This window comes from Clupea harengus, chromosome 6 (assembly GCF_900700415.2).
Source record: "Clupea harengus chromosome 6, Ch_v2.0.2, whole genome shotgun sequence".
NCBI classification, from domain to species: domain Eukaryota; kingdom Metazoa; phylum Chordata; class Actinopteri; order Clupeiformes; family Clupeidae; genus Clupea; species Clupea harengus.
In genome coordinates this window covers 8775296-8790295 of record NC_045157.1, presented here as the reverse complement: position 1 = coordinate 8790295, position 15000 = coordinate 8775296, and the positions used below count along the sequence as shown (strand labels likewise).

At 42.4% G+C, this 15000-nt stretch overlaps 1 protein-coding gene across 2 annotated transcripts in view; it reads right to left on the bottom strand.

Moving 5' to 3' along the window:
* si:dkey-237h12.3 (teneurin-3) overlaps positions 1-15000 on the bottom strand; it is a 145254-nt gene that overhangs the window by 118594 nt on the left and 11660 nt on the right. For both annotated transcript variants that reach the window (XM_031568922.1, XM_031568923.1), the window contains exons 2-3: positions 9655-10076; positions 3317-3580 (exon numbers count right to left, since the gene is read on the bottom strand). In XM_031568922.1, the coding sequence (XP_031424782.1) occupies positions 3317-3580; positions 9655-9700 (310 nt within the window). In that variant the 5' untranslated portion in view covers positions 9701-10076. The remainder of the gene's footprint in view (positions 1-3316; positions 3581-9654; positions 10077-15000) is intronic.

The window sequence follows — 15000 nt, the reverse complement described above, 5'->3', positions numbered from 1 at the left end:
TGCACTACACATCACTCCATTAACACGCTGTATTACATCCTGGACCAGTTTTTCTTTTTTTCATTTTGAATTGGGAGGGGGCACTGGGGGATTATATCATTGTGTAGATCCTGTCGAATAATCAACTGAAACAAATAAAAATCCAATAAACACCTTTCAAGTTCCCACTTTTCGACCTAAATGGATTTCCAAATGCAGAGGAACCACTCCTGGACTGCAGTGTGATTTTACAGGCTAACCTACTTAGCCTGAAGCTGACGACTGCTGAGATTAATTTCTCTTTCATGTGACTGCGTATGATTTAACTCCCGAGCGGACCCTAACCTTGACCCTGAAGCATCGCGACCCATTGTTGCACTGTTAATTAAACAGCACATAATCTTCACTCAAACATAAATCTTTCCTTTTTTTTCTTTTAATTTTTTCTCTTTTTTTTCATTTATACTGGCCAAGTCCAGCTATGTCCTCTTTCAGCTCTGCGTTTGGCCTCATTAGCGGGGGGCGGGGCCAAGCAGTGGCCTACTCTGCAGATGACCAATTAGAGCGCAGCGTCCACCTCACGGTGAAGACTACCCTCTGTCGCCCTGGCCATGATGCCGCCTTTTTTGTCCCGATTAAGCAGCTCTGCTAGTTCACAGTCAGGGGGTTGCCATCGTAATGATTGTGATGATACATTTTGTCAGAAAACGTTCTTAAAAGTAGTTCGCAAAAGACAAATGGAATTTTCAAAATTATATTGAATAAATTGGTTTTATATGAAGACGCTCACAGTGCCTTTACTACAATGAAGAGGCACACTTTACACTACCTGAGCATTTTTATCATGTAACAGTACAGTAACGTACCGTGGACATATAGTAGAGTAATGCAACACTTTATACCAAATCGTAAATTATGAAAATATCATGAAAATGTGATTAAACAGTTGTGCGTCATGTATGTTCGCAGTGAATGTGCTGTTACACATTGATAATAAGTGTCATTAATGACTTAAAAGTGGTATAGCTTCAAGGTTATGTAAAATGAAGTCCTAGATAATGATTTACTGATACATTTGTAATCACTGATGGCTGATGGATTTCAGCTGATGCATGATAGAATAAACTATTTCTATTACATAGAATAAAACATAGACTTTAAATGAGATCAGGCATTTTAGGTTCTATGAGAATTTTGTGTGTGTGTGTGCGTGTGCGTGTGCGTGTGTGTGAGAAAGAGATTGAGAAACATGGAAGAGCCAGGCGGTATCCTTTTTGCATGCTTAGATCAGGGATATCTGACCTAACACACACACACACACAGAGACGCGCACACACACACACACACACACACACACACACACGCACATCTAAAGAACATGAGAACATGAGAGCATGCACACATACACACGCACACATCTAGGGAACATGACAGCGAGGCAGCTGACAGCTGATAGCTCAGTAAGACAAAGTCAAAGCATCCTCTCACTGGAAAGATGAATAAAGAAGAGTTTGCTGGTCAGGGCAAAATCCTAGTTATTATTCCTCTATCCGTCTCACTTTCCCTTATCCTTATATTATGTTCTTCTGTTTATTTTTGCAGATTTGTGCACAATATTAACACGTTGCATTCCAACTTCATAATCCAGCTCACTGTTGTGTTGGGGTGGGGTTGTTGTGTTGGGGTGTTAATATCCAGTATTAAATAACTCTTCTGTTTTCAATAACAATGTATAATTAATAATTAAACATGGTTAATCGATCACTTTAAATGAATAACAGTAACTGTAGTGCACTGCTGTTATTATAAAAATAATAATTATTATTATTATTATTATTATTATTCAATAATGATTTACATCAGTTTACAATAAATAGTATACTGCAAAATTAAATTTGCCGATGACAATAATAGAATTCATATCCGAAAAACTGTGGTCAAGATGCTTTATTAAACTGATACTTCTTTCCAATAAATCATTTCTGCAAATAAACTATTTCTCATACAACCGGTCTTTATTCGTGATACATTTTTAGAAGTGGGAATGTATCTTAATACTGACAACCATTTATTTCTGTCCTTGACATAAGATTTATGAAGATTTGTACAGGCTCTATTTCTCCAACCCTTACGATGACTGCAGAAACATCTGCCCTTTTTACTGCTCAAACCTCACAGTGAATTATTATTTTGGCATGATATGTTTTCTTCAATTATTTCCAGGAAATCTATTTTCAAACTGGAATTAGGTAATATTCAGGCTAGGGGGAAAAAGAAACATTCCACAAAGCGTAAGAAAAAATACTTCAAAGGCAAGTACTTTGTATTCTGACTGGAGACCTACAATTTCACATTACCGATTTAACAGCAACCACCTAATTGCCAACAAACTCACAATCGTGATCAACAATACGGCACCCAGGTCTTAAATATCCTATATCAGAGTGATGGCAAACTTCAGAGGCTTACACTCTCTAAACGCAACACCAGATGTGCAGCAGCTTCAGCGCTGCAGCCAAGAATCAAAGCCTGCATTGGAATGCACCGTTCTGCTGCATCCGACAGCCATGCAACCATTATCTCCCTTCTGCTGTCTACTTGTTCCAGTTCACTGCAGGGAGAAATTTGCACTTCAAACCCAGAAACTTTCTCTTGTCTTTTTTTTTCTTCTCCTTTTTTCGCTGGCCGCGGTGATTGTTCAGCCAAGCAAAGACCTTCAGCTCTCGGAATAATTTGCTGCGCCCCTGACAAAGCCTGTCTTTGATGAGGAGCGGAGTGAGGGTCTATGGGGACGGACCACGCTGCCCCTGCGGTACACACCCCGTCACACAGAACAGGTGGGTCACTCCCGCCTCAGCACTGAGAGACTCAGCACCAAACTACAACTCCCAGAAACCCTCCTGGGACAGACTCACTTGGTCAGTCAGTCGCTCCTCTCTCAGAACTCTTTCCAACCAATTACGTGGCTCCGACCTGGGCCTGCACCAATCAGGCTCTAATTGGGAGACATTATGAAGGTGACTTTGCACTGATGTATTTCTGGGACTTGTCCCTCTTTGCGGACCTTTTGATTTAGTGTGTGAGTGTGTACGCTTCACAGGAAATCCCACATGGGGACCAGGGAGCAGCAGAGACACAGAAACCGAACAAAGCAAAGAAACACACACTGTCCCTTTGACAGAACGGGGAGTGCAAGAGAAGCCAACACACACAGACCAACACACACTTCTCTGTTTCAACACACACAGACACAAACACACACACACACACACACACACTCACAGCTTTATGTGATTACAAAACAAACAAATGCAAACACACACACACACACACTCACCGCATTCGTTGTCCGACTTGTTGTCCTGTTCGGTGTCGGTGAGCGTGAGAGCAGAGTTGGAGCGGATGGACAGGTGGGACACGGGACCGCGGGGTTTCAGGCTCCCCCTGCCCCACAGACGGATGGCACAGTCCGCCGGGAGCCCGCCCTGGGAGTGGTCTGCCCCGGCCCTCTCGTGTGATAGGCCGGTCTCGGCGCAGAAGCTCAGCCCCCTCCGAGGAGCAGGGTTACATATCCCAAGCTGCCTCAGCGACAGGGTCTGGGCTGGCAGGGGTGAAAGGTGAAAGGTGAAGGGTCAGATCAGTGCAGATCTATAGGGTCCATGCAGGATCAGTTAAAGATTCAGAGATAAACTATCAGCGAAAAGATGTTTCTATGAAAACGTACACATCATCATGAAAAACTTTATAAAAAAGTCAGAGCGGAATTAGTCTGTGGTTTATTTCCTCTGATATGTTGTCTTATTCCCCTGGGTGAGAAGTTGTCGTGGGATGTTACATTTTTTCTCGATTGATTACATTCAAAAACTGGAACTTATGGCACAATGACCACAACCTGTAACTCATGTGCCAACTCCCTAAACCAATTCTGCTAAACTATAAGCACAATTATGTGCTTTAGACACACATTTCAATTGTTAACCGCACTTGCTTCAAAACACAACACACAATTATCTGCTTTAGACACAAATTTCAATTGTTAACCACACTTTCTTCAAAACACTAAACACCATCCTCTCTACTTTGCACACTTCATCAATGCCAAAACCTCCTTGTGTTCAGACAGAACATACTGCTATTCAATTGGCAAAACTTCCATTTCAAAGGCTGTTGTGCAATTTGAAATCAAAGCTTTAGCAATATGATGGCCACAGGTTAGCTCCTGGTTTGGAGAACAATTGATGGCAACATTGAAGTGAGAGGTGATCAGAAAGGCAGAGGAGTGAGAGTAAGAGGAGGAGGAGGAGGAGGAGGAGGAGGAGGATGAGGAAGAGGAAGAGGATGAAGAGAAAGAGCAAGAAGGAGAGCCATTATCTCTGATGAGATTCGGGCCACTGTGGTCAACCATATGGTCAACCATGGTTTGACCATGCAGGAGGCTGGCCAGAGGGTTCAACCAAATATAAGCCGCTTCTCAGTTGCATCCATTCTCTGGACATTCAGAAGAGGGAATAGGTAAGAAACACTACTATGACAGGAAAACACTAGTTTGAATGCCTTATCAGGAGCATAGTATTCTTGTATTTTCCATTGTACTGTATCTGTAAAATTACGTAAACAAATACAAAGTGCAACCATTGATGACCAAGACATATTCCTACAGTTTTTCTCAATTGCTAACACACATTTTTTGAAAGCATGCCTCGTTTCCTCAAAACTCTAAACACAAATCCCAAAACCACTCACACAAAATGCAAAACCCTTTATACATCCTGCAAAAGGCAACTTTGCTTTCAAAACAGTGTTATGTCACCTCAAAAGGGTACTTTGTTTTCTAATGACAAACACAGCCCATTATATGAGTAGACATTCTAAGCATCGATTGAACACTGATGTGCTCAATGGAAAACACTACTATGAAATGGGAAAACACCAGTATGAAGGCCTTATCAGGAACATTATGTTACTATACGCTTACTCCTGTAGTAAAATATAACTGTATAATGTTTTTACGCAAATATAAAACAACACACAAATATACAGTAACAACTAAAATATTTCTTTATTTTTTCCAAAAGTGCTGTAGCCTATACATCACAGCAAACACAAATGAATGTGTAAATGATTTGCACAGAACAAACAATAGGATATAGGCCAGTACAGTCAACAAAAAAAGAAAGAAAAATGTAAAATAAAAAAGGACAAAAAACTACTGCATCCTGTTCTAGCTCAAGACAATATTGACAATGTGCTATCAGAAATAGACCTACACAGTGTTGTGAATGTTGTTGCATTTTTGTGTGAGTGGTTTAGGGATTTGTGTTTAGAGTTTTGAGAAAACGAGGCATGCTTCATGTGTGTAAGCAATCGAGAAAAACTGTAACATTGGATTGGATTGCAATACAGTACAGTAATGTGTCAGTGCTGATAGGACGCAATCAGTTTGTGAAAATGTATATGACTTACTTGCACATAGTCATAGCATAACTGTTTGACTGTCGGAGTTTCTGACAAAAGGCACCCTGTACACCTGCTTTATTCTCAAGGTGTTCCGCCTTAGAACACAGTCCCACTGTGGCTAGGCTCACTGTATTGATGTTTAGGAATATGTCTTGGTCATCAATGGTTGCACTTTGTATTTGTTTACGTAATTTTACAGATACAGTACAATGGAAAATACAAGAATACTATGCTCCTGATAAGGCATTCAAACTAGTGTTTTCCTGTCATAGTAGTGTTTCTTACCTATTCCCTCTTCTGAATGTCCAGAGAATGGATGCAACTGAGAAGCGGCTTATATTTGGTTGAACCCTCTGGCCAGCCTCCTGCATGGTCAAACCATGGTTGACCATATGGTTGACCACAGTGGCCCGAATCTCATCAGAGATAATGGCTCTCCTTCTTACTCTTTCTCTTCATCATCTTCCTCCTCCTCCTCCTCCTCCTCTTACTCTCACTCCTCTGCCTTTCTGATCACCTCTCACTTCAATGTTGCCATCAATTGTTCTCCAAACCAGGAGCTAACCTGTGGCCATCATATTGCTAAAGCTTTGATTTCAAATTGCACAACAGCCTTTGAAATGGAAGTTTTGCCAATTGAATAGCAGTGTGTTCTGTCTGAACACAAGGAGGTTTTGGCATTGGTGAAGTGTGCAAAGTAGAGAGGATGGTGTTTAGTGTTTTGAAGAAAGTGTGGTTAACAATTGAAATTTGTGTCTAAAGCAGATAATTGTGTGTTGTGAGTTGAAGAAAGTGCGGTAAACAATTGAAATCTGTGTCTAAAGCACATAATTGTGCTTATAGTTTAGCAGAATTGGTTTAGGGAGTTGGCACATGAGTTACAGGTTGTGGTCATTGTGCCATAAGTTCCAGTTTTTGAATGTAATCAATCGAGAAAAACTGTAAACATCAATACAGTGAGCCTAGCCACAGTGGACTGTGTTCTAAGGCGGAACACCTTGAGAATAAAGCAGGTGTACAGGGTGCCTTTTGTCAGAAACTCCGACAGTCAAACAGTTATGCTATGACTATGTGCAAGTAAGTCATATACATTTTCACAACTGATTGCGTCCTATCAGCACTGACACATTACTGTACTGTATTGTAATCCAATCCAATGTTACAGTTTTTCTCGAGTGCTTACACACATGAAGCATGCCTCGTTTCTCAAAACTCTAAACACAAATCCCTAAACCACTCACACAAAATGCAACAACATTCACAACACTGTGTAGGTCTATTTCTGATAGCACATTGTCAATATTGTCTTGAGCTAGAACAGGATGCAGTAGTTTTTTGTCCTTTTTTATTTTACATTTTTCTTTCTTTTTTTGTTGACTGTACTGGCCTATATCCTATTGTTTGTTCTGTGCAAATCATTTACACATTCATTTGTGTTTGCTGTGATGTATAGGCTACAGCACTTTTGGAAAAAATAAAGAAATATTTTAGTTGTTACTGTATATTTGTGTGTTGTTTTATATTTGCGTAAAAACATTATACAGTTATATTTTACTACAGGAGTAAGCGTATAGTAACATAATGTTCCTGATAAGGCCTTCATACTGGTGTTTTCCCATTTCATAGTAGTGTTTTCCATTGAGCACATCAGTGTTCAATCGATGCTTAGAATGTCTACTCATATAATGGGCTGTGTTTGTCATTAGAAAACAAAGTACCCTTTTGAGGTGACATAACACTGTTTTGAAAGCAAAGTTGCCTTTTGCAGGATGTATAAAGGGTTTTGCATTTTGTGTGAGTGGTTTTGGGATTTGTGTTTAGAGTTTTGAGGAAACGAGGCATGCTTTCAAAAAATGTGTGTTAGCAATTGAGAAAAACTGTAATACAGACAGAAAGCAACCAACTTTTGTCAGAGGATTTTTTTTTTTCTGTTCGACATCGAAAATGAGACTACTGGGCAATAGTCTGTTAACAGCAAAAAGGTAAATGCTGAATTGGATGTAGTTGTTAAGCGGCCATTTCTGTAAGTTATATAATGACTGATGAAGTAACACAATATGAGGAAAATTAGAAACTATTTATAAAAAGGCTTTGTGAGGTCATAGTCATCATAACTATAAATTATATCAGATACATTGTTGTTAATGACATTTGTGGCATGACAAATTAAATCACAGTGTGATTTGTCTCAATGATCTTGATAAGTAAGCTTATGAAACTATTTATTAATATAAATACATTTGATTTAATTCCAAGAATGACCCTGTATTTTGAAAGTTGTATTCACAAGTGTAAAAAGTAGAGAGAAAACACAGTAAGGTGCTATACCTTATTTACTTTCACTATTTCATTTTTTTTTAAAGAAATATGAAATAAATAGTGTGTATAAAGCCCTCTATATTTCATTCAAAATAAGTGACTAACAGCATCAATTTTGATCAATATATTTTTTTTAGAATTAAAATATTATACACAGACAAGACCTCATTCCTGAACGGACCTTTGAATTTGTAATTAATTCCTGGAACTTTTTTAAAAAGAGCAAATTGAAAACATCTTATTAACAGTTACTGACATTAAAAATGACAATTATATTTACCATTTTTGTCTATTATTAATGTATTTGATGAAACAGAATCTAACTTCAAGTTCAGCGACCTAGCTCAGCTGGCCCTGCTACAACTATCAGTATATCTGTTGGACTTCAAAGCTATTCTTTTCAAATGCTTAGTCAATTATTTGTTTTCAAAAAGGGTTTGATTAAATTTAAATCCAGACATCACTGACTAAAAACTATGTCTATTAATTACATGCTGTGTGAAAGTTGTTTCAAACAGAAACCAAAAGATGAAATATGACATATGGATGAATTAAATAAATGATTTGATCTCTGATTATATTTCATACATTCTTACACTTTGCTGCCTTAACATCAGAATGAATCATATTCATTTATTTTTCTGACATGAGGGCTAAAAAGTATTTTGAATTTAATCAAAATGCAGCTTATAAAGACAGCAGGGGGAAATCCACAGGGCTGTGTTTTTACTAAATTAGATGGCTTTCTGTCCAGTAATCTGATAAAAATGTAGGTCTTTTTACTATATTTTTGTAATTTATTTTTTAACAATGGTATCACAGGCACCACTGGGTCACCTAAACCTAAAATAAATATATAATAATACATATTATATAAAAATAAAATATAATTTAATCTGTATATTCCCTAAAACAATGGGTAACAAAAAAAACATTTTAATAATGGAATATCCCTAAAATATAAATAAAATAAATAAATGTAATAGTGATTGGACTTGGGACATATTCATGCCCTAAAGGCAACATTGGACTATATCTACAGTGTCATTGTTATTTTAATTTTCCTTTCCTTCTGTTTTTAATTATTTCTTTACCTGGTTTGTCTCCTATTCAGAAATAAAATTAAAGAATAAAGAATAAAGTGCATCAAAGGTGTGAGATAGCGCTAGACAGAACTAATATTTTATAATAACTAACAACAGTCTGAAGGACAGTTAATGGGCTGGCGGTGGGAAATATATAAATTTCCACAGCCAGGTATTTGGATCCCTAACTACCTCAGCTGCGGGTCAGCTCTGGAGAGAAAGAGTGATCCCAGACGACGGGATATGTGTGTTATGTGTTATCCGTCACATCACACACTACACTGCTACACTAACAAGCCTGAACTGTGAGCTCAGATCCATATATCACTAAACTAATCTGTGGCAGTACGGCACTGACACGGCTGCTGGTGCCAGAGCCTTCTGATGGCACATGGTATGGTGATATGGCACATGGTATGGTGATATGGCACATGGTATGGTGATATGGCACATGGTATGGTGATATGGTACATGGTATGGTGATATGGTACATGCCTCACCCCAGGAAAGGACCATTTTAAAAATGACGCCGTCCTGCCGTGTCACTACCTGTCCTGGTAGTGTGTACCCATTGCCTGGTACGTTTTAAGAACCCTCACTTAACATACAAACCCGTCTTTTGCTATGAAGCTGTCATAACCTACCGACCTGCTTTATGACATACATCTGTCTCCTAGTCTGGAAGTTTTGATGTGCTGTACGTATCTCAAGATTCTGACCTACATGGTGGTATTGGTGGTATCTTGTGAGATGTACCTAAATCCTGTTTAGTGTTGCGCTCCTGCCTGTTGGTGCACACCTGCTTGGTACTCACCCGTGCCCCGGTACGCCTCTCTGTCGCGGGGCACCATGTCTGGCATGCGGTGTCGCGGCGGGTAGAGGGTGTGTGCGGAGGGCTCCGTGTGCTCCAGGGCGCGAAGCGTCTCGCTCGAGCTGTACGACTTCTGCGTGAGGACCGCCGACGAGGCCGACGCGTGCCGGCGCTCCCCGTAGCCCTCCGTCTCCCTCTCCTCTCCCTCTCTCTCTCCATCTCTCGCTCCCTCTCCCGCTCTCTCTCCGCCTCCCTTTCTCCGTCGCGCTCCGACGCTCCTCCGTCTCTCCCCCGCTCCCGGCGCCCGCGGGCGAGGGAGCTGTAGGTCCGCTGCTCCTTGGCCTCCATGCCTGGCTACATGCTGTGACGGCCCGGCTCTGAAGACTGCTGTAGGCACCGCCTGCCCCGCCTAGACTGCCAACCACCTTATCAAAGAGAGGCAGAGCAGAAGCCAGAGAGGGAGGGGAGAGACGGGAAAACAGGGTGGGGGTGAGAGGGGTGCGGGGGCGGGGTGTGAGAAAGTAGAGGGAGAGGGGAGAGAGGTGTGGAGAATTGGAAAGAAAAAAAGAGAGTAAAAGAGTGTTAGAGAGAGAAAGGGAGACAGACAGACAGAGAGAGAGAGAGAGAGAGGAAGAGTGTAAGATGATCATACAACCCCATTAATCCACACTCTTAATCCCCCTAGGCCTCCGACTGCCCCCCTCCCCAAAGAAACTTCAGGGACTCGCTATTCAAACATGACCACTACCCCCACCCCAACCCACCCCACCCACCCTTCAGACCCTGCCCCACTACTCTCCAAAATACACACACACACACACACACACACACACACACACACACACACACACACACACACACACACACACACCACACAGACACACACACGCGCACGCACACACACCACACAGACACACACACAAACACCACACGCGCACGCACACACACCACACAGACACACACACAAACACACATAAAGATACAGACACACACACACACTTTCCTTACTCTAAACCTGATTATCTGCTCGTCGTCAGGGTGCCCTGTTGTGATGTCCCAGAGAGTGCTGGCATCCTTAACATGCATCCCCTGACTAATCCAATCATAATGTAATGAACATGGCCGACGCAGGCTTTCTAAAACAGGAAGAGCCATTCGAAAAAAATACATTATGGATTGCGGCTGCCAGGTAGATTAGGGACAAACACAACAAATAGCCCACGTACTGAGAACTCAACCAGCACCTGGAGTGCATTTAATCTGTCTACGGCAAAACACAACTCCACAACGAGTCTCATTCACACAGCTCCGCACACTTCCTCACATCAAACCTCATTGATGCACTGCTGTAAAAAAAAACACCACCATCAAAGATTGTGGGTTCTACACCAGGCCACAGCTTTTCAGCAAAGGGTAGCGCTTTACTGCAAAGTCACTGGCTCAAATTATCAGTCAATCCCGGTTCCCCTCTCTAATAAAACAGTAATAGCATGCAGCATATGAAGTCTATGGTTCCTGTACTGGGTCAGGGTCAGTAATGAGACCTTGCAAACAGTCCTCTTCGTACAGTTCTGGTACATGGAAACAATCATGTTTTCCAGGCCATAGTGATGGTGAGCATCTGCCTTCATTATTCTATATGTTGCACACAGGGGGCCCAGAGCTGGCGGCGGGGTCTCCCACCTGGCATCATTAGGATTCTATAGCCGTCACAGGAAGACAGCGTCTCCCCGACCAGACACACACACACACTCACACACCAGACACACACACACACAACACACACACACACACACACACACACACACACACACACACACACACACACACACACACACACACACATACCACACACACACACACACACAGAGAGAGACATACACACACACACACACACACACACACACACATACCACACACACACACAGACACACACAGAGAGAGAGAGACATACACTGTTAAGTTTAAACTAAATCTACTAGTTGGTCACACACACACACACACACACACTCACACACACACACACACACACAACACAAAGAGACGGATTTGAACAGAGATGCTAAAGCTCTTCCTCTGGGTACGGGGAATCCTGTAGGTATTTCCTTTACCCGCGCACTCAATTACCTGATGCAACTAATTACTCGCTTATCTCGTCTGGAAGATGTGTGGTAATTAGCGCTCGCTGTGGGCAGACTGTTGGCTCGGTGGGAGTATGTACCGGACACGCTGTCCTTGAGGACAGAGTTGAGTGCGGGGGATTAGTCAGTGGTGCTTCAGACAGGGGACGGTAATGACACCCCAGGGAAGGCCTTCAGTGTCCCCCTTCACCGCTGGAGAGCACAGAGCGAACAGACAAGAGGAGGAATAAAACAGGTGTCACCTACAGGCGAGGAAAGAAATGTGTCTCAGACATCTTACCCGCATGGAATCCCTTCGGAATGCATTCTCACAGTATGTCTGAGTTCTTTATCTGATTCTAGAACTAGAACTACACCTGCTCAGCTACCCGTGTCCCTGGATACCACCCCCCCCCCCCCCTCTTGTCACTGGGATAGATTAGACTGGGGGGATGAGGTGGGGGGTGCAATGGCAACTAAGGCTAGCAGTAAAGCCCCAGGCCCAAGCAGGGACACCTGCCTATAAAAGGAATCTCCTAGATTATCCTCTTAATCAACTCTGGCCCCTCACCCAGATCCCACTATCCAGTAGCCCTCCAGTGATTAGAGTGGTGGCACAGGACACCTGATCTGATGGGAGGTTTCTGCGGCTCTTGCACTGAATCTCTCACAGTAACACACTGCCTACCTCTCTGTGTCTGATGTGTTCTCAAGGTTTTATTCACAACAGCGGGGCTCGGAGTAAGTAAGCCTGACAGCATCACAATAGTCAACAAGGCTTTTGATGAGCACATTCATTTCTTCTCATCTCCGGCTGAATAGGAGCCCCGTAGTGAAGGACTAACTAAGCCCTCGGTAAACTGCCTGTGCTACAGCCGTAGTGTAATCACACACCAGCTCAGAGGGAAATACACACTGGTGTCATTATGGACCTGTCTGCAACAGTGAGTGTGATACTGGTGTGTGTGTGTGTGTGTGTGTCAGAGACGGAGAACAATGAGGATGGTATGATTGAACATCACCAGTAATAAGATGTGTGTGGGCCTGTGTGGGATAAACAGATAGAAAGAGAGAGAGAGAGAGTGTTAATATGTGTTTGTGTGAGTTGAGAGAGAGAGAGTGAGAATGTGTGTGTGTGTGAGAGAGAGAGAGGATGAGAGAGCAAGATAGAGAGAGAGACTGTTTGTGTGTATGTGTGTGTGTATGAGTGTGTGTGTGTGAGAGACAGAGAGAAAGTGAGTGTGTGTGTGTGTGTGTGTGTGTGTGTGTGTGTGTGTTTGTGTGTTTCTCTGTGTGCGGTCAGCTATGTGAAAAAACACTCACTTCCTTTGCCATCAGTGCAGTCACCAGCATGCCCACTGACACAGGCCTATACATCACATCTAGCAGGTCACCTGACAGACACTGCTCCACTCCTCAGGTATAAATCACACTAATGAGTGTGTGTGTGTGTGTGTGTGTGTGTGTGTGTGTGTGTGTGTGTGTGTGTGTGTGTGTGTGTGTGTGTGTGTGTGTGTGTGTGTGTGTGTGCGTGTGTGCGTGTGTGTGTGTCTGCGTGTGTGCGCACGTTTTGGCTCCTCTCGGCCGTAACGGGTGTGTGATTGAGCCTCCGGTGGGCTGTCACACCTTTACTGACCTGCAGGGCCTCGCGGAAACACACTGACACTGCAGAAACACACTGACCCAGAGAGAGGGAGAGAGGAACCACGAGGAGAGAGAGGAGAGAGAGAGGAGAGAGAGGAGAGAGAGAGGAGAGGGAGAGGAGAGAGAGAAGAGCCATAAGGAGAGAGAGAGAGAGGAGAGGGAGAGGAACCACACTGGCACAAAGCAGAAGTGTGGCGTTATATGGTGAAATATAATGTATATATATATATATATATATATATATATAATTACATATATATTATATGGTAAAAAAACATCTAGAGATTCTGAGAAGGAATTGAATGACCCAACTGTCTTGTTTGGCTGAGGGACAACTGTGAAACCGTGTGGCCGTGTTTTTACTCCAATCTTGTTAACGCCTGCCTGCTCAGGTCTGGCTCCTGTCTGCTCTGCCTTTGGTGAAAGGTAAATTCATACTTAGTCATTTCCGAGGCTTTAGCTCTAAAGTCTGACACGGTGTGTTAATCTGTGGTTGGGGGACGGTGGGATGAAGCAGATGAATAAAGAAAGAGTGATGTCTGCAGAAGAAAATCCTCTGACTGAATACACCTGTGATACCCAGACAGAGGATAGAAGCACTGTTGTATTTAGTATGAATAAACAGGGTGGTATAATGATTTAGTATGAATAAACAGGCTGGTATAATGATTTAGTATGAATAAACAGGGTGGTATAATGATTTAGTATGAATAAACAGGCTGGTATAATGATTTGTCGATGAACGAGACGCTTCTTCCTGGTTCTCCATTATATTTGACCTTCTTCAGACAGACTGTTAAAAGACTACTTAAGCCTTTTTTATTGCCATTTTCAGGAATACTAAAATCCAACCCCAAATGGGCGCAGGAAGACAACGAACGCCACTCTGCAACCATGGCACTGCCACCATGGCTTTGAACCAATAAAGTCATTTAAGGCAGAATAAATTGGTTTCAACCTTAGTGACCCATATCCCTCAGATAAGCACATGGGGTCTCCCTGAGACAGAGAGGAAGAAAGAGAGAGAGAGAACAAGACAGGAAGAAAGAAGAAAGGGGGGGATATATAAACCTGAGTGGTCATCTGAGGGTCTATTTGCTGAAATGGCAGAGCCACATCTGTCTTTGTTGGGTAATTACACAACAGAGCGTCCAGCCCTGACTATCATTGCACACCTGTGACCCCCTACGCCATAACTAATGGCCATCACACACACACACACACAAACAAATGTCATAGGTACTCCATAACAAATGGCCATCATATATACACACACACACACACACACACGTCATAGGTACTCCATAACTAATGGCCATCATATATACACACACACGTTATAGCTACTCGATAACTAATGGCTGTCTTAAACACACACACACGCACACACACACACACACACGTCAGAGCTACTCCATAACTAATGGCCGTCATACACACACACACATCATAGTTACGCCATAACTAATGGTGGTCATACACACAAACACACGTCAGAGCTACTGCAGCCTCCCTTATGTTCACTCTCACATCTTCTCTCTCTCTCTCTATCTCTCTCTCTCTCTCTCTCTCTCTCTCTATCTAT